An 18,590-nucleotide genomic window follows, 5' to 3' on the forward strand; every position below is an offset into this window, starting at 1 on the left:
CTGCTCTTAAATGTTTTATAATTGTATAGTGTTATCCACACTCACTTGGATTTTAAATGTGATTTTATCGTGTTGTATCACCCTGAGAGCTTGTTGCTATAGGGCGGTTTAAAAATATAATTAAATAAATAAATAAATAAAATAAATGGCACAAGGAATTAACACAGATATGGTGAGAGCACAGATGATGTATCTAACTGCCAGTCTGACATATATCAACAGAAAACTAAGTAAATCAGTAAAACAATAACCTTTTACAACGGGATTGCACCCAGTTATGCCTGATTGAGCTCACACAAGATAGAACTATAGCTACGTTGAGTCAAGCAACTCTGTGCATCAACACAGCTCTGCGCACATGGTTAAGATAAGTACACATATTAGACTGAACACGTTTTTCCTCATTGAGTGCACCTGAATATCAGACATTCAAGGCAAATTCATTCCCCAGTGTTTATGATGAAGACAATCTGACCTAAATTGTGTGGTAAGGTATTCAAGAGTTCCCCAGACAGTGAGAGAATTTTTTAGGGACTAATATAGTGAAGTGAGAAAAATATTTCAAGGACGATGCTGAACTTTCTCTTTCAGTATATCTGGTAAGTAGGTAATACCAAATATTAATATGCTAGTGGAAAAATCTACAGGGCACAATTTATTTGCCCTACACATGCATTAACTCACTACAAATTATTTGTGCTCAGAGCTCAACCTCTGATCATACTGCCTCTTCACATAGGCAGGGAGGAAATAGGGCTCCGGGACCTATAGGAATCTTCTAGGTATATGTACTGTGCTCACAGTCCTAGTGGGTTATGTCTTAAGATTTGACTTGAGGGAGTCCAACAAGCACAATTATTGTTTCTTCTTTTCCCTGTCTAGTTTGCTCAGAATTCTTTCTATTATATGCCATTTTTAGACTGTAAGAGAGAGAGATACTGTACTCCTGTAACTTCTAAAATTAACCTTTAATTCTAGAAGAGTTGTCATGTTAGTCTGTGGAAGCAAAACATTGAAGCACTCCTGTGACTGCTTAAAGGCTAACCAATTATGAACTTTCACAGGTTACAGCCTGATTTATCAAAGCTTTAAGATACAAGAGTATGCATCTAACTACATAATTCATTCTCTGATCTACTGGTTTTTACAATGCACTGGATTTCATTATACTGCTTTAGGTGTTCCATAGGGGAAATATCAGAGAGAGGGCAACAGAAACCAAGCCAGCAAATAAAGTCACTACCGGAAAAGCTTCAGATTCATGGAGTAACTCAGCAAAGTGAGGAGAGACAGAGGGGAAAGGTTAATGTCTTTAAAGTAAACTGGAATTATTTGAACATTGCAGTAGCCAAGACTTTCCTGTTCCTGTCAATTCTAGACATTACTCTTACCTTCCTGCTCTACCTTTCCTCTGCTTGGCATTTGCTTTGCTAACCCACTCTGCAGCCATTGTGCTAATGTTGTTCTGTGTATCGAAGTTAGTTTCTTTTATCTTTCCTCCATCTATAACATATACCACATCGTCTATGGTGATGCTGCAGGAATGGAAGGAGAAAGAAATTGTTAGATTTCCTACATCAAATAGAGAGAGTTTGCACTGATAAGTCAATCTGTAAGACATCAACTTGCCCCCTTACAAACACACACATTGTCCTTTTCTACTAGGTGGTTATGCAATTAATCATAACAAACAACAACCATCCCTTGCTACAATTTTACTACAATTTAACAAGCACACTTCTGTCAAGGTGTGATGTCTGTGAGAAAACCAAAAAGTAATCATGCTCAAACTGTAGTGAGAATGCTCCTACTGAACATACCAAAAGCTAAGATTGTCAGCAGACACAGTTCTAGAATTTAATTTATTTGACATATTTATAAACCACTTCACAACCAGAAGCTACTGAAGCAGTCACAATAAGGTAAAATACAATAAAAGGGGGGGAGAATGCTCTAAAAACAACAAAACCATTTCTACATCTACACAATTAATATTCAACACAATGAGGTCAGAGAAAGCATCCTTAACAAAAAATGTCCTCAGTAACCGCCTAAACATCAAGATACTAGGCACCTGTCTAATTTTAGTTATAGTCTAATTATATTTAACTAACAACAAAAAGCATGCTTATTTGGAAGCAAGTTCTATTTTTAAATAATGAATTTTGTAAGTAAACATGTTGAGGGCTGCAGTCTTGGATAATCATTTATGAACATGCTTAAGACTAAGTACAATTTATTCTATTAATAAAAAATTTTAGGTTCTGAACTTTTTCAGAATGCAAATCCAGTGCAGGCAGCATTCCTGCCTAATCCCCTACCTATCAGTGTAATAGTTATTGGGGAGGGAAGAATGTGAAGCACACTAGCAAAAGAGAGGGATGCCACTATGGACAAGGTCTGGGTTACAAGATTTTTTTTGTCTAGCTTCAAGTGCACTGGTGTGTGTGTGGGACATCAGATATTGTTTTAAACTGGAGCAAATTCCTACAAGCCAAATATGTGTTGCTTCCCTTTGTATATCCATTCTATACTAAATTTCCATATAAAATTGTCCAATGATGAATCAATATCACAACATACAGCTTTACTGTACAGTATATATATATTATTGCTTTTTCCACTATGCTAAATAATTATTTGTTGTTGTTATGTGCCTTCAAGTTGATTATGACTTATTGCAACCCTATGAATCAGCAACCTCCAATAGCATCTGTTATAAACCACCCTGTTCAGATCATGAAAGTTCAGGTCTGTGGCTTCATGGAATCAATCCATTCCTCTAACTTTCATCAGCATTCGTTTCAAATCATTACTGGTTTTGCTAGTAGTATGGTATCATCTGCATATCTTAAATTACTGGTATTTCTCCCTCCAATTTTTACACCTCCTTCATCTTGGTCCAATCCCGCTTTCCGTATGATATGTTCTGCGTACAGATTAAACAAATAGGGAGATAAAATACACCCGTTTCACACCCTTTCTGACTGGGAACCAATCGGTTTCTCCATATTCTGTCCTTACAGTAGCCTCTTGTCCAGAGTATAGGTTGCGCATTAGGACAATCAGATGCTGTGGCGCCCCCATTTCTTTTAAAGCATTCCACAGTTTTTCATGATCTACACCAGCCTTTCCCAACCAGTGTGCCTCCAGATGTTGTTGGACCACAATTCCCATCTTTCCTGACCATTGGCAATGATAGCTGAGGCTGATGGGAGTTGTGGTCCAACAACATCTGGAGGCACACTGGTTGGGAAAGGCTGATCTACACAGTCAAAGGTTTTGCTGTAATCTATAAAGCACAGAGTGATTTCCTTCTGAAATTCCTTTTCAAAAATGCTCTTTCCAAGTGTTGCTAGAAGCATAAATAAGGACATACCTCGTCTCTGCGATGTTTGTAGCAATTACAATCTTACGGACTCCAGCAGGGGTCTTTTTAAAAACCTAACACAAGATAAGATAAAATTTAGAAAATCACAAAATGATAAAGTTTGTTCTAGGAGTCTATTTTCATTCTAAAACGTATTTACCTAATTTATTTTTTCAATCAAAACATGCACCCACATACATTAATACTAAATCTTAACATCAGAGCAACTAAGCATTAATGGATGCTTGAAACATTCTGTTAAGGTATTTTTACAACAGCAATCCAGGATCAAAAAAATTATTCCGAGTTGGGGATATGATCTCTTGAAAGGCTGATGAATTACAAAATTAGGGAGAGCCCATGTTTAAACAAACACTATACCTTCCGCTTCAGGCATTGTGTTCTGTATAGTAGCCAAAGTTCTGGTGCCTATTTCAAAGTACATGGAGATTCCATACAATGAACAATTGATTCCTTCCTTGATGCTTAATAAGGCTGAGTTCAGTATTTTCGTGTTACCTAAAATAGTAAATTTAAAATATACCCATGGGATTGAATCTAGAGAAACATCAGTGGAAATGGAGGGATGGGGAAGACAGAATATGATTTTTCTGTCACCCCCATCTCAGCTGCATCACCACAAAATTCTCACCCAAAGGTCATGAGGCCCTGTAAACAGGGAGGGCTGTGGGGTGGGGACTGATGGGAAAGGGGGCGGGGAATAGCTGAAAATCAAGCAGAGGCATATTCTGTGACAGAAGTAATCTTCTCCCCATTCCTTCCACCTGCATTTCTTTGGATCCAAACAAAGTTCTGTGCAAGCTCAGCTTTAGCAATCATTCTAATTTAGTTTAAAAAACTGAATGCAGGTTTAGGACACTCATATCAAATGGATGCGTTTTTATTGTAGGAAAGATTAAATCATGATCACTGCCAATTATAATACTTACCTGGGTCTGATTAACAGTAGGCATCAGTGAATGCAGAGGTATAATAATGAACCTATCTGAAAATAAAAATAGGCATTATGGTAAAATTCAGTTGGAAAGAACTGAAAATCTAGAAAGAATTTAATACAGAGAAGGTACAGTTGTATGAATAGTTCTTAATGAACAATTTTTTGATGATTCTATGAACCTGCCTTGCATGCAGAGGTCCCGAGGTACAATTCCTGGCATCTCCAGGTTAAAAAAAAAAAAGAACAGCAAGACAGGGAAAGAGTTTAGCCAAGATCTTGGGTCACTGCTGGGCTAAAAGGACCAACTCCGTATAAGTCAAGCCTTGTGTGTTCTGATGGGAAGCGGCAGGTGCAACTACATGGCACCAGTTCTTAGATATTCATATTGGTTCCACATAGTTTTCTGGTTATAACTGAAGGGGCTGGCTGTGATCTATACAACCACTGTCAGCCTGGCCCAGCACCTCTGCCCATATCTAGACCACCATTCACTGAGATCTGAAGGCAGGGACTACCTCTGCCTGCATAACTTCAAATGCAGCCTTCTCCAGCCTGGATGTTTTGGATCATACCTCCCATCAGTCTTAGGCAGCTGATGGAAGCATGGCCTTGCTGACTGGGGCTGATGGGATTTGTAGTCCAAAACACTTAGAGGGCACTAGGTCAGGAGTCGGGACTGTAATAAGCTGGTAGAGAAAATTGGTGGAGTTTAGAGGGAGCACTACTTCAAACTGCAGTAAGATTGTGTGTTAAAAAAAACTAGTGTAATAGAGAGAATGGTTTAGCTTAGCCCTACTGTGCTAATTTACTACATAAAGTGCAGTATTTATTAGAAAGTAATGTTATTTGTTATTTAATTTTATTTGCTATTATAATGTTATTTGTTATTTAATTTAATTTTTGTAAATTGCATTGCTTTTATTGTATTTTTATACCTGTGTTTATTTTTCTTTGTAAGCTGCCTTGAGGGCCTTTGGCTGAAAGGCGGGGTATAAATAAAATTTAATAATAATAATAATAATATTTTCCTAAAAGCCACACATTTTCCCACAATTAATTAGAAATACAATTCTTAAATGATAATTTTTGGAAGAGCTAGATAATTCATTTTCTTTTGCTAAGAAGAAAGAAAATACATAACCATCTATCTTTCTATATTTCTCTTAATATTTCCTTGTACATGAAACTGAAAACGTTTTTGAAGTTAGTAGGCTGTTTGGCATAATTTAAATTAAATCTTTGAATATTTTAAATATATTGCTAGAATCACTAGCCTCTCATTCTTGATGCTTCATAGTAATCAATTTACTCTGTTCAACTGAGCGATTTGCCAGCCAGTACCCTGCCTTGCCACCCCAGATGCTATCACCTATGCCACTTATTGGGCACTTGCAGTGGCTGTTGGGACACCAGCTCAGCCATCACATTGTCTTAAAAGGAATTTTAAAAGACAGCTGGAACTATGGTTCTGGCAGTCAACCAAAGGAGAAAGACACAGGGTAATAGCAATAGGAAGAGGGACAGTTAGAGACGTTTAGGAGGCCTTTAGGGACACTGTGAACCCTGCCCTCCCAGACTACTGAAGCAGCTTGACAGTATTAATTTAACTGCGCACCTTAATTTAACCTTTAATGTAGACCAACATTCAAGGCAGCTGAATTCTGAATTTGTCTGCCAGCTTGCATATGCTAAGCAAGTGAACACAAACAGCTATGACAGCACAATGTTACAATCTATACTGCTGTGCTGATACTGCAGTTGAAAGGTGTTGGGAGGGTTTGGGAAACAGTTTCTAAAGAAAACTCCTAGTCCACAGTACACTGTTCTTTTTCTTAAAAAAAGAAAAAAAGATGATTTATTTACCTGACTTAAACATAACTTGAGAAATCAGAAGGTCATGTAGAGTGCTAATGTTGTCCCATCCAGGGAGAAATACAAGTATTGCACCTTCCTGCATGAACACAGGTACATGGAAAACCCAATTAACCAACATGGATATATATTTAAGCACAAAATATAGTACACACTACGGCAGAATTCAGACAGAACACTAAGCCATATTTTGTTTTAACCATGGTTTAAGAAGCTAGGATCCCACTCACATATTAAAGAAATCTTGGTTTGTTTTCAGGGCTGGTGCCAGAGGGCCGCCAGGTTACGCCCTGGCCAAGGGCCCCCTGAAAGGCCACTCCTTAGGGTGGCGTTCCCATTCCATGATCTGCAGCAGCATTGCGTCCTGCAACCTGACCTGCCATGGATTGCAGAGAGGGATCTCCCAGGCACACTTCCCCAATACAGACAATGTGGGCTTCAATAAATCCATCTGCATGCCCCACCTACCTCTCCCATCAGTGTGAATGCTGTGTGCATGCTTGCCATCACTCAAAAGATGGTGGCGGAAGCTTCCCTAAGGGACTGATGGTACCACCGCCATCTTGGTTGATGGAAGGCATGCGTGCTATGCGCATGTCATTCACACAACACAAGAGGTACACGGGCAAGCTTATTAGCCCCACACCATCTGTATGGGGGCAGGTTGAACTACGGCACTGCAAGCCAGGGCAGGCTGGTGCCTAAGGGCACAGTCATGCCTGGCGTCAGCCCTTTTTTTTTAACCTAATGTTGATTTGTGTCCCCACCCCAGTCACATCTCCTTTGTAAACCAAAGGCCTTTGTGGTAGTCAAGAACTGGCAATGCATTACTGAGCAACCAGTTCTCTCGCCACTGGACAACTGTAGAAATGGTACATGGAACATAAACACTCTCCTCCCCACTCAGATCTTCAGCAGCTCAACAGGCTCCTGAGCACAACACAGTCCTAATCCTTTTCTCCCAACCCACCAAAACAAGAGCCCTTCCTGTGCGCAGCAGTACTAAAACTTTATTTCAGTATTAAAACTTTACTGGTGAACAAGCATATGAACAATAACTCAGGTTCATAGGATAGAAAAAAGACTGGGTGGATGTTGAAGAAACAGGATTCAACAGCAAGTGACAGGGTTACAATAGTGGAATTTTTCAGATCAAACTGTTGGTACAGCTTCCTAAAAACAAAGGTGGACTTTTAACATACATCCTGAGCTATAGATGGATAAAGAGGCCCATGATTCCTTTGTATATATGCCCTTACAAGGCTACTACTCAGCAAGGCCCAGAGAGGAAGAGCTTTTCCACAAGAAGGTGGGTGAATGAATAAATGAATGATTATGGTCAAAGACCAGCATATCAGAGCAGAATAAAAATAAACACATTACATCTCAGAGAAGCAGTACAAAACACCATATACACAACTGCTAGCGCTAGTTCATTAACTCAGATTAAAACCATCTCTCAAATATTAAAATTAGAATGCTAGCAAGGCTTTGCAAAATTTGACGGCTGCAGTGCAAAACCCCATCACTTTGGAATAGACACGGGAATCAATATCTGCTAAAAGATAATTCACATAATACTCTGCATCCCTACCCAGGAGTCTTCGTAGGATGGGGGTGATAAGCAAGCATCTAAGGTCATAATAAAAAGAACAATCTAGTAAAACGTGTCTTACATTTTCAATGACGCCAGCTCCACAGGGGCAAAGATGTTCTGCAACGGGGATTTTTCGATACCTGCCCTCTAATAGGGCAGATGGCAGAACATTATGCTTAGCCAGAGTAAAACCTTTCCAGATCCTGGGGGTATCCAAAGAGGCCAGATGTTGCACCAGGGTAAAAGGCTTTGCGTAACAATTAAAACCAAGGTAAGAATGAACAAAAACCAATCATTTTGGAGTTCCATGTCTAAAATTCTCTGGGTAATGCAGAACTTCGCCTTGAGGAAAACTGCCGCCAAAAGAATGGGAGCAGTGTAACCTAATCATGAAAGTTTTGTGTCTAAAGATTTCTTCCATTTTGAATGGAAGACGTTGGATACGACCAGAGGGGCCAGACAGACTGGGAGAAGCATTAATTTTAACCAGTATTTGAACTTAAGAATCCAAATACACGCCTCAATTGTGGGAAGGCCGGCTTCAAGGTGTAAAATGGCATTGGGGACACAAGGGGGAGTACCCAATATACTCCTAAGAAACTTAGTTTGAATGGTTTCAAAAGAGGAGTGATTGCCATAATTACTTGTCTGCGCACCATATAATAGTTGGGAAATAACTTTGGTGGTAATTACTTGTATGGCAGAAGGTACATGTTGTCCCCCTTTCGTATAATAGAAAGAGAGGAGAGCCTTAGAACTCCTCTAGGCGTTGGCCAAGGCGTTCTTTGCCTGTATGTGCCACGCTCCAGAAGAGTGTAAGGTTATCCCCAGGTATCTATATGAGGGCACTTGGTCTAATATGGTCCCATTTAAACACCACCGGTGTTTTCTCCGCTTCCTGGAGAACACACGACCTTGGACTTAATCATAGTTGATAACCAACGACTCATTGTTACAATAGCTAGCCAAAGCTTTAAGCAACCGTCGAAGCCCTGTGCAGGTAAGAGATATCAGCACAGTGTCATCGGCGTAGAGGACAGTAGATATAGGCCTATTAGAAAGAGTAGGACAATGTGAGGGGACCTCTGACAAGCTTTTGATTAAGGAGTTAATGTAGAAATTAAAGTGTGTGGGGGCCAAAACACAACCCTGTTTAACTCCTTTGACAGAGGTGATTGGCCTAGACAAGCTGCCTGCACTATCGCATCTAATACGGATTTGGGTGTCCTGATATAAACAACATATGAGTGCTAGGAAACACCTATCGATGTTGGCAGACTCCAGTTTAGCCCAGAGCCTATCTCTTGGTATGAGATCGAAGGCGGACTTAAAATCTATGAAGGCGGCATACAACGCCCCACCCGGTTTGTTCAAATATTTTTCTATAAGATGTTGAAGGACGAGAACGTGATCAATAGTTGATCGATTCTCTCTAAAACCAGCTTGTTCCTCCTCAAGAATATTTTCCTGCTCCAGCCAGCTGTGTAATTTTATAAGTAGATGTCTTGCATATAACTTGCTGACAAGACTCAGCAGGCTAATAGGCCTATAATTTGACAGGTCTGGCCATATTCCTTTTTTAAAAATGGGAACAATAATAGCTAGGCCCCAATCCTCTGGAATACAGGCTGTTTGATCTATGCTTGTGAATAGAGCTGCCAGGATCGGAGCCCACCACTCAGGGTCAGATTCTGCAGGGATATTATCAGACCCAGGGGCTTTACCCATCTTCAAGCTAGCTATTAACGAGATAACTTCCTTCACCAAAACGGGTGGCCAGTTAGGGAGATCCTTTAGAGGGATCTCAATGTGACAGGCCATAGTTTGACCCCTAGAATAGATATTATGAAAATGCAACTCCCAAGTGGTCACAGAAATGTAATAATCGAGGTTAACAACGGACTTTGGCCAACCCTTGAAGCTGTAATCAGGTGCTGCCACTGCTGGGCCTGCTCTGCTCTTTTTTCCCACCTAATTAAAAGTTTGTAACTATTCTTCAGTTCTAAACATTCGGTCGGTAGAGCTGGAAGGTTCATGGATCTATATTCCCTATACTTCTCAATTAACAGATTTTTTGGGGGCCATGCATTCCTGGTCAAACCACATCTTCGAGCAGGGAAAACGCATGGCAGGCCTGGGAGTAGGTTTGGGAATCAGGCAAAGTTGTACTTCTGTAATCAGGTCCTGATAAGCCGTAAGCATCGCTTCTCCAGAGGCTGCAGTTAGTAGGTTCTCACGATGACGGAGACAGCTGGCTGACTGTAATAGATCTTTTAAATTGTTTTCCAGCTTGGGCGACCATCTCACTCTAGAAGCTCTTACTTCAGGTTCTAGATTCAGGGTTGGAGGCTGTGTGGCACGGATGGTATGGTTGCCGCAGCCCAGCATCAGGATCAGTGGAAGATGGTCACTTTCTGAGCAGATATCATTTATACAAGAGAATACAACCCTTAGCAGGTCAAGGGAAACTATAAAAACGTCAATTGTTGATGCTCCCGAACCAGAGAAATAGGTGTATTCACCATTTCTGTCGCCTTCAACAGACCCATTTATCATTGCAAGGTTTAGACTATATATCATTCCAGCAAAGCATAAGCCCGCATAGTTAGACCTCACATCTTTGGAACAGCGGGGAGGTACAATAGGGGGCTCCTCAGGGACAAGCGGGGTTTCACGGAAGTTTGCGTATAGTGCCTCATTGCTGGGACCCATTCTGGCGTTAAAGTCGCCTGCTAGTGTCATCATTGCATCCAGGTAAAGTGAGGTGTCCTTGGCTATATACTTCTCTAGTGATCGAAAGGTGAACTTCACCAGGTTTTGTCGGCGAATTGGGGGGAGATAAACATTTATTATCAGTAGCCGAGTCCAGTTGAACTTGAGGACTAGCGACATAGCTAGACCGGGCAGAGAAGATAAACTGATAGCAGTAACTCTAAGACTTGTGGCAACCAGCACACTCAAGCCGCCTTTAGGGTGTCCTCCTTTGCCACTTGGTGTTGCCATCAGTGAGAAAACAGAGAAGCCGTTCAATTCAGGTTTCTCTGTAGCCCAAGTCTCCTGTAGTAGGACCACATCATGCTTTTTTAGATAGGCCAAAAAGGATGGATCCGTGGCATTGTACTTCCCACGATGTTCCAGGAGAAAAAAGAAAGCCGAGTAGAAGAGTGCACACCCTTTAGTCAGGGTTTAGCAGATTGAACCACCATGCTAGACCGAGAGGACGTTGGTTCCAGCAGACAAGGTATATTAATAGTTGTAGCCAGTTCAGCCGGCAGGGGTTCAATTAACTCTAAGCTTGGGTCCCTCAGGCATACATTGGATAGGTGCACTTGTTTGGTGTTTAGCGGTGAGCCCCTATAGGCACAAGCTTTTTGGGGGGAGCCTTCTTCATTCTTATCCAAGTATCTCATATAAGACCAATATGACGGCAAGCTGGGTAATGACGTTGCACTGGGAAGTACATCTGAGTGAATCCTCCTACTAGGAGCTTGGACTGTATTGGGGGGTTTGGGATTGATGTCTGCTGTGGCCAAAATTATGGCATGGGCGCTGGTTGCAGATGATTTTGTATTTGGCGTCATGGGGGACTTAGAGACAGAGTCTAAGACATGGGAAGCAACCCTTAACAATTGAAAATCTTCCCCCGGGCAGTCGTTCCTGGGAATCGATGAATTGTTTAGTAAGTGTATTGTCAATTTTTGCAATCTTTGAACAATGTCCACTTGAGCTGAAACTGGTAAAGCGATGAAGGCCTCGAGGAGTCTTGCTTCTTCGTCGCTATATATGTCTAACCCTCCATCAACCCCGATACTGTGGTTACCCCAATGGGCGGAAACCTTTGCTTCTGAAGGAGCAACATGTGGTTGGAGACACAAAGGGTGGTTAGAGTCCTGCACAGAATCCAGCTCAATTAAGTTGTGTACTGGTGCCGGCTCTGGCTTTGTTGACGGCCGCTGAGTTGGTTTATGGAAGCAGCTGATGAAAGGCTGCAGGGGTGTCTCGTTGTTTCTATGCCAATTGATTGCAAGGTCTGTTTGTTTTTAAGTAGCAATCTGACTTCTTCATGTGAATTAAAAGAGACTACAATACGAGCTGTGACCGAATTATAATAAAGGTATTCAACACAGGTTATGTCCACAGGGAGAAAAAGGCCAGGCATGATGTCTCCGAGAATTCTCAGAAGGTGAATTTTACGCTCCTTTTGTGTAATATGCCCCAAGGGCTTAGGGTAGTTAAGTAATACCAACTTTTGGCGATTAAAGGCTAGTTGCCATTTCCGAGCGATAGTAGAGTTTGCGCAGATGCACCATCACTGGCAACGGGCCACCTGGGGGCTCGTTGATCAGGGGTCTGATGCTGCAGAGAGGTGATAGAGGGGGCGGAAAGGCTGCTATGCAGTCTGAAGCAATTTTATCACCCTCTCTGGATACAAGCTGCGGTGCCGGGCTCATTCTCCAAGTCCTCTTCGGTGAAGAGATAACCTCTAGTACTTTAAAGAGTTTGGTAAAATTCATTTTACTGTAATGTTGAAACTTAGGGAGTTTGATGTTCTTGCTCAGCTTGATGGTATTACCTCTACTTCTTTGCGGGGGAATCCTAGGTAACCTGATCCCCCCCCGTTTAAGCTTTTTCGATTGCCTAGGTGGCACTGGGCTTAAGCATATCTGACTACCCTGTATTGTGGGTCCAGGCAGAGAGGAATATTTGCTGTGGGCCACAACCAGCGTGGTTAAAAGCTTGTTGGTCTCAGCCAAGAAGTCCTTAATGTGGTCAATGTCCCTGGCTAGCATATGGAGCCAGCACTCAATGGGGAAATTCCGTGCTGAGTTTGTCACATTCCTCTCATCTTGTGAGGCCAGAGAGTTAGGTGAATTTAGGGTGGGGTGGGGGGCACTGATTGGAGAACCGGGTAGTCCTTGATTCACTTTCATCGGTTCTTTTAATTCGCTTGATGCTTTGTCCTCAAATGGAGGATGTGCCCTGTCCTGGGCCAGATTGCCCGCCGCTGCTAGCTCCCATGCCAGATCAGGAATGGAGAAAGTGGTAACATCCACTTGTAGAGCTCCCTTGAGATCTAACGACCAATCCAAGGGCATGTTTGCTTGAAAGGAATTAACTGCATCTTGCCTTGAAGGGTTACTAACAGTACTTGTCTTAAAACTTGTGTCCTCCAGTATCCCAGTTAGTTCTGCTTGCTCTTTAGGGGAAAAGAAGCGTGTTATCTTTACTTGCTTTGATTTTTTGCCCTGGGAAATCAGCTCCAAGCGAGTAACTCCTCGAGTTTTGTAGTCCGTTCTAGTGAGGACTATGATGCAGCGCTTCCCCTTTAAGTGGAGTAGATAAAATAACGCATGCAAGCAATTTCAATTAAGGAGGGATTCTTTTTCTTTTACTATAACAAAGTAAGGAGTTTTTCACTGCTTCTTATACAAGCGGCAGCTAATTCAGTTGTAAAGTAATTTGTAGTCTTATCTCACTTACTGACTTGCAGAAAGGTCGGAGCGATGAAGGGAGGGGGAGATGATCACTGTCTGAAGCAGAACTGCACCCGTGACCGTCAAAAAGTAGCCAGAGTCAAGATTTCCCAAAATTAATTGGTTGTGCAAGAGGTAAGGAACGAGAAGCTGTATAATACTGGCAGTTACAGTCGGTTGGCCAGCAGATTAAAGAAAATACAAAACACTGTAAAGAGCTGTTGAGATATCAGTTACCAGCCGGACACCAGCTTCTTCTGCATAACCTAAACTGGGGATTTCTGAGTGGACATGCATAGGATTGTGCTCTTAATCACCACCATCATCATCAACAGCAACACTCTAAAGATGTCCTTGATTAATTGGGCTCCAGACATACAGCACAGCCTCTGGGTCCGGAGAATGTGAACAAAATTTTGGCAGACGGTGGCTTGACCCTTCTGAACTACAAGAAACGTGGCCGAACTTCCCAGGAGGATCCCTATGCCTGTGCAGCCTCTGAGACGAGCTCCGTCTTGGATGAAACTTATCCAGTTTAAATTCAGTCAGAAGGCTCTTTTCTGACTGGGAATAATTTCTTCCGGATAAGGAAGAAACGTCAGATTTCCCACACAGCTTCGCTTTGATTGTTGGAGTCTGGAATTCGTCAGAATTGTCTGTCTTCCAGCAGCTCAGCCAGAGCGAGGATTTTTATGCTAGCTCAGCTGGATAAGTGACCCTGTTTTTTATACGGATTAACAGGCAAACATCCTCCTGTCTACATTCATCATTTTCTTATCTATACAGCTAAAGAGATTTGTCAAAGTAACAGCAATTGAGATAACCTAGGTGAGGTAAGACTTTCCTTTTTTTATTCACGGAACTAAGGGGGAAGAAAATATAAATAGCTTATCTTTTTTTATTGCAAAAAGCTGACATGGAAAATAGCATTTTAAAGATTACAACGGACGAGAGATTTCTGATTGGGAGAGATAAGAAATCTTTTTGATTTATAAGACTTTTGTGTAATATATGGCTGGGACTATTTTTCCTGATCTACTTTTTTTTTTGACGAATCTGCTCATTCTCTCTGCTACTAGTTATTTGGACTCTGTGAACTAAAGCCGTTCTTACACTTCCGGGCAGATAAGAGATAAGGGCTGTCTAGCGTGTGACGTTAGTTGGTTGGAAAGATTAACTCCTTTGTAACTGGTTAAAGAAATAAGCTACTCTTTGTTTGGGACATTGAAAATTGAAGGAGTTTTGTTCCTTTGGCTTTAAGAATGACAATTAAGCAGATCATGGATGTACAAGAAGGGACTTTATCTCTAGACATGTTTCAGAAAATAATGAATGGGATTAACTCAATAAAACAAGAACTGAGAAATAATAGACAAGCGTGGAGAATTGAATTTCATGAAATGAGACAGGAGCTGAAAGAAACTCAGGATTCTATGGGAAAGGAGAATAAAGATAGATCTGGAAAACAAAAAAAGGATGAAAGAGAAATTAAAGGTAAGGTTCAAACTATGGAGATTGGCTTAATTATGGACATGAAAAAAGATTTGGATTTCCTGGCTGTGATGGATCCTGGAGACAAATATTACAGTTTGGAATACAGCGCTGTCTCTGAAGGAATTGAAGAAATTGGAGATAAAGATATTATCGGTTCAAAAAAATTCCTGGACTGGAAGGATTTGATGGAACTTGAAATGGAGAAAGTTAACAGAATTAATCCCTGTTTTGTGTCAATGGAAAAACTTTCAAGGGATGTACTAGTGTATCATGTGGAAAAGAGGAACAGAGATGCGGCTTTGCAACAATACTTCAGTGATACGTTTGGATTTGATGGCAAGAAAATATCTGTGATGGAGGAAATTCCTATCAGACTTTTATTATATGACTATGACAGCAAGATTTTTGGGTGCGTAAAGATGGAAGATGGACCCAATATGGATAATGACAGAAGAGCGATTTAAAATTACTGGACTTAGTAGATTTGATGAGTTGGATTAATTGATATGTTTATTTAGTAAAAAAATTGACTGATATATATCTCAAGGATTGGAAACTTCTCTTTGACTTTTTGTGGAAGATTAAAATGATAGGATGTTAATGAGATTTGAAACCAACTAAGATAACCGCTGGAGGAAGGTGATTTTATAATCTATTAAGAGATAGGTTTGTTATATATTATAGATTTATAGCTGAACTATGACAAATCGGAAGTCAATATTCTTTCTTTTATATATATATATTTCTTTTTGTATTGTACTAGTTATTGATTTGTGTTGTTTTCTTTTTGTATTGTTTTGGTTCTGAAAATTGGAATAAAAATTAATTGCAAAAAAAAAAAAAAAAAGAAACGTGGCCGAATATATCCAAGGAGGTGGGTGGAATAATGAGCCTGTTGCCAGGTACAGCAAGGAAGGACAGAGTTGCTAACAAGAATGCCAGCAAAAATCTCTTTAGCTGCACGAGTCGTTTTGTTCGAATCCTCACAAATTAGGATTAAACCAGGATACTGAATTTGGATATAATGACAGACTATAGTTAAGGCAAGCTGACATGTATAGACCAATTTTAAACCATAGTTTTAGATTGTTCAGATTTGTTAGCCATAAACAAACCATATTTATCTCACTGGAGCAGGTTCAGATGTACAAGCAAACCTAGGGTTAGCATTACATCCAAACCCAACCTATTTATCAATTTATTGTTGATATTTACAAAGCTGTACAATGGCAGGTTGTGAAAACCTGTTCTTTATCTTATTTGTAATTTAAAAACTATATGTAGTAGAAGCAACAGAAACACTTGATTCTGAATAACTTTTGTCCGCCACTACCATTTCCAAAGGAGCCGCAATACCACTGATAGCATCTGTTATTGTGAGGGCAAAATTAGCTGCATACATTTGATTTTATTATATGAACCATTCTGAAAAACATTATGGCTCAAAAACAGTAGACAAAATATTGCAATTAGTGTATTGTCTCCTATTTTCAAAATGTATGGCGCAAAATAAAAGAGCTTAATACAAAACATTCCAGTCCCTGAAACATTTGCTTGAAAGTAAGGAATATTGGTTTCAACAGGATACTTCAAAAGATGTGTGATCTGGTTCTGAAAAGCATTTACTCAAATTCTCCTCTAAAATTAGCTACAGTATTGACTTTTTCCATATAAGCACAGAAAACCATTGATGGCTTTTGTTGTTTCTTTGTCAATAGAGTAGTTAATATTCCAACTCACTCTTGGAGTTCCAGTATGATCTAAATCAGTGGTTCCCAACCTTTATGAGTACAGGACCCCCTTTGTAACGTCAAAAAATGTCATGACCCCCCACATGTTAATTGCTGCTGCTCCTTCTGCTGCTGCTCTGGCCATCACCATGATTTGCATGCAGGTGGAGAAACAAGAGGCAGAAGAGAGAGAGAAATCTGCCTGGCAGGAAATTAAAGTCCAATGAACAAATTTAAATACATGGATCACGCAAGCCTATAGGCAAAATCAAAATAAAGAGCAAGCTTGGGTGCCAGGGGTGGGGGCAAGTGAGTGCGAGTGGGCAGAGAGAGAAGAAAAAGAGAAAAGTAATGTGAAGGGAGAGGTCAGGGATAGACAGCTGAAATGCATGTCAAGTTGTGGGTGAGGGAGAGGTCTGGTGAGTCACAATAAGGTAGCAAGTAAGAGGTTCAGTGGAAAAGTGAAGAGGAGCAGCCACATGGGATGGAGGGTGCTTGGGACATGAGGGCAGGGGAGGAGGGTTGGAGTAAAGTGGGCTGCATGTTCATTCTAGGTGCTTCCTTTCTTGGAATGACCTGTGGTGGCAGTGAGACCTCAAAACAAACACACATGGTCCCACTCCTCTCCTTTTCCTCACTCCCCCTCCTGTCACCTTCCACCAAAGGGAGAGTGTCCCGTGGGAGGGAGAAGAGGGAAGTAGACGGTGAGCATGATGTTGGAATCTTTCTCAGGCACTGCCTCCTTTCTGAGGCAAAGGGGTGAGGAGTGACCCCCCTTCTTTTCTCTCCCTCACCACCACCTTCCCCTTAGCCTTGTAGCAGCTTACGTGGGACTACAGGAAAATGCACTGGGAGAGGAGAGCATGCTGCTGCTGCTGCATGCCTCTTTCTGTGTTGCAAGGAGGACAAAGAAGCCCTCCCTCCCTCCCTCCCTCACACCATTCCCACTCAATACATGTTGGCCACCATGTCTGCACTCTCCTCCTCCTGCTATTGCTGCTGCTGTCACCTGTCACCCTTCTCCATAAGGATTAAGAAGCTGGGAGTCCAGAAAAAGCAATCAGCGGCTGGTTTCCTTGGGGAGCAGGGTGAGGAACCAGGACTGAAAGTCACTTGCACTTACTCAGTTTGTTTCAGCCGTCCTAAAACTTATTTTAAAAATTAATAAATAATTCCTCTCTTGGCTCTTCACAGCCCCAGGATGACTTTCCAGCCCCTCTGGGGGTCATGGACCCCAGGTTGGGAACCACTGATCTAAATGGTATGCAGCAAACAAACATCACTGTCTGCAACATTGTGGTGGTGCAGTGATCGGTGCCTGATAATCTGAGCATTTCTTTGCTACAGCCAAAGTTACAGGAGTATGGCCGACAGTATCTGACAGGCTAACACATTGCTCAATCATATAACATTTGTATAGTAACCATTAACAAAAACTATACAGTGAAAACAAGTTTTTGTATGAACGCTACCACCTATCAAGAGGAGAACTTTGACATATTAATCCGTTACTTCATATACCTCAAATCCCAAGTGCACAGTTGCCTACAAAAGAATTTTCCTCTACCAGCACTGTTTAGAGCCGACAGCAACCTATTTTGTAGTTTTAATTATGATGAGCATGAGCCAAATTCAAGTGCTTTTAAGTATTGTTGATTTTGGTGAGTGAGCTAAGCAAGTGTTTAAGTCTCTACTCTTGAAATCAAGCAGTAATTAAGTTTAATTAGATTGTGCCCAATGTAATTATGGGTGGAAATAATTTAAGAAATGAGGCCTTGTTAGCCAGATTGAAACTCACCTCTTCCTCAAGAGCAATATATCTGATCAGTGCAGCAATCAAATCAAGGTCAATTTTATCATCATCCATCATTCCCAATGCATCAATTGTACTTTCTGAATACCTAGAAATCATGTACAAAGTAAAAGCATCATAAAAGCCAATGCGCAAACAATTAAGTTTAGCACAAGTACACAAATTCTTATTTTATACAAGAAGGAAGAAAGTAAACTGGTAAAAATAATGGTATGCTTGCACCAAAATCAGCATCTATCAGACTAACAGCAGAAACCTCTAAGTCTAAAGGAAGACAGCTGC

At 41.0% G+C, this 18,590-nt stretch overlaps 1 protein-coding gene across 1 annotated transcript in view; it reads right to left on the minus strand.

Annotated features, from left to right (window-relative positions):
- Positions 1–18,590, minus strand: part of DHX36 (DEAH-box helicase 36) — a 53,801-nt gene that overhangs the window by 20,477 nt on the left and 14,734 nt on the right. Inside the window, exons 11-15 of the mRNA XM_061637091.1 lie at positions 18,294–18,396; positions 6,192–6,279; positions 4,321–4,376; positions 3,380–3,444; positions 1,392–1,535 (exon numbers count right to left, since the gene is read on the minus strand). Coding sequence (XP_061493075.1) covers positions 1,392–1,535; positions 3,380–3,444; positions 4,321–4,376; positions 6,192–6,279; positions 18,294–18,396 — 456 coding nt within the window. The remainder of the gene's footprint in view (positions 1–1,391; positions 1,536–3,379; positions 3,445–4,320; positions 4,377–6,191; positions 6,280–18,293; positions 18,397–18,590) is intronic.

Source organism: Rhineura floridana, chromosome 7, assembly GCF_030035675.1.
Source record: "Rhineura floridana isolate rRhiFlo1 chromosome 7, rRhiFlo1.hap2, whole genome shotgun sequence".
Lineage (NCBI taxonomy): Eukaryota > Metazoa > Chordata > Lepidosauria > Squamata > Rhineuridae > Rhineura > Rhineura floridana.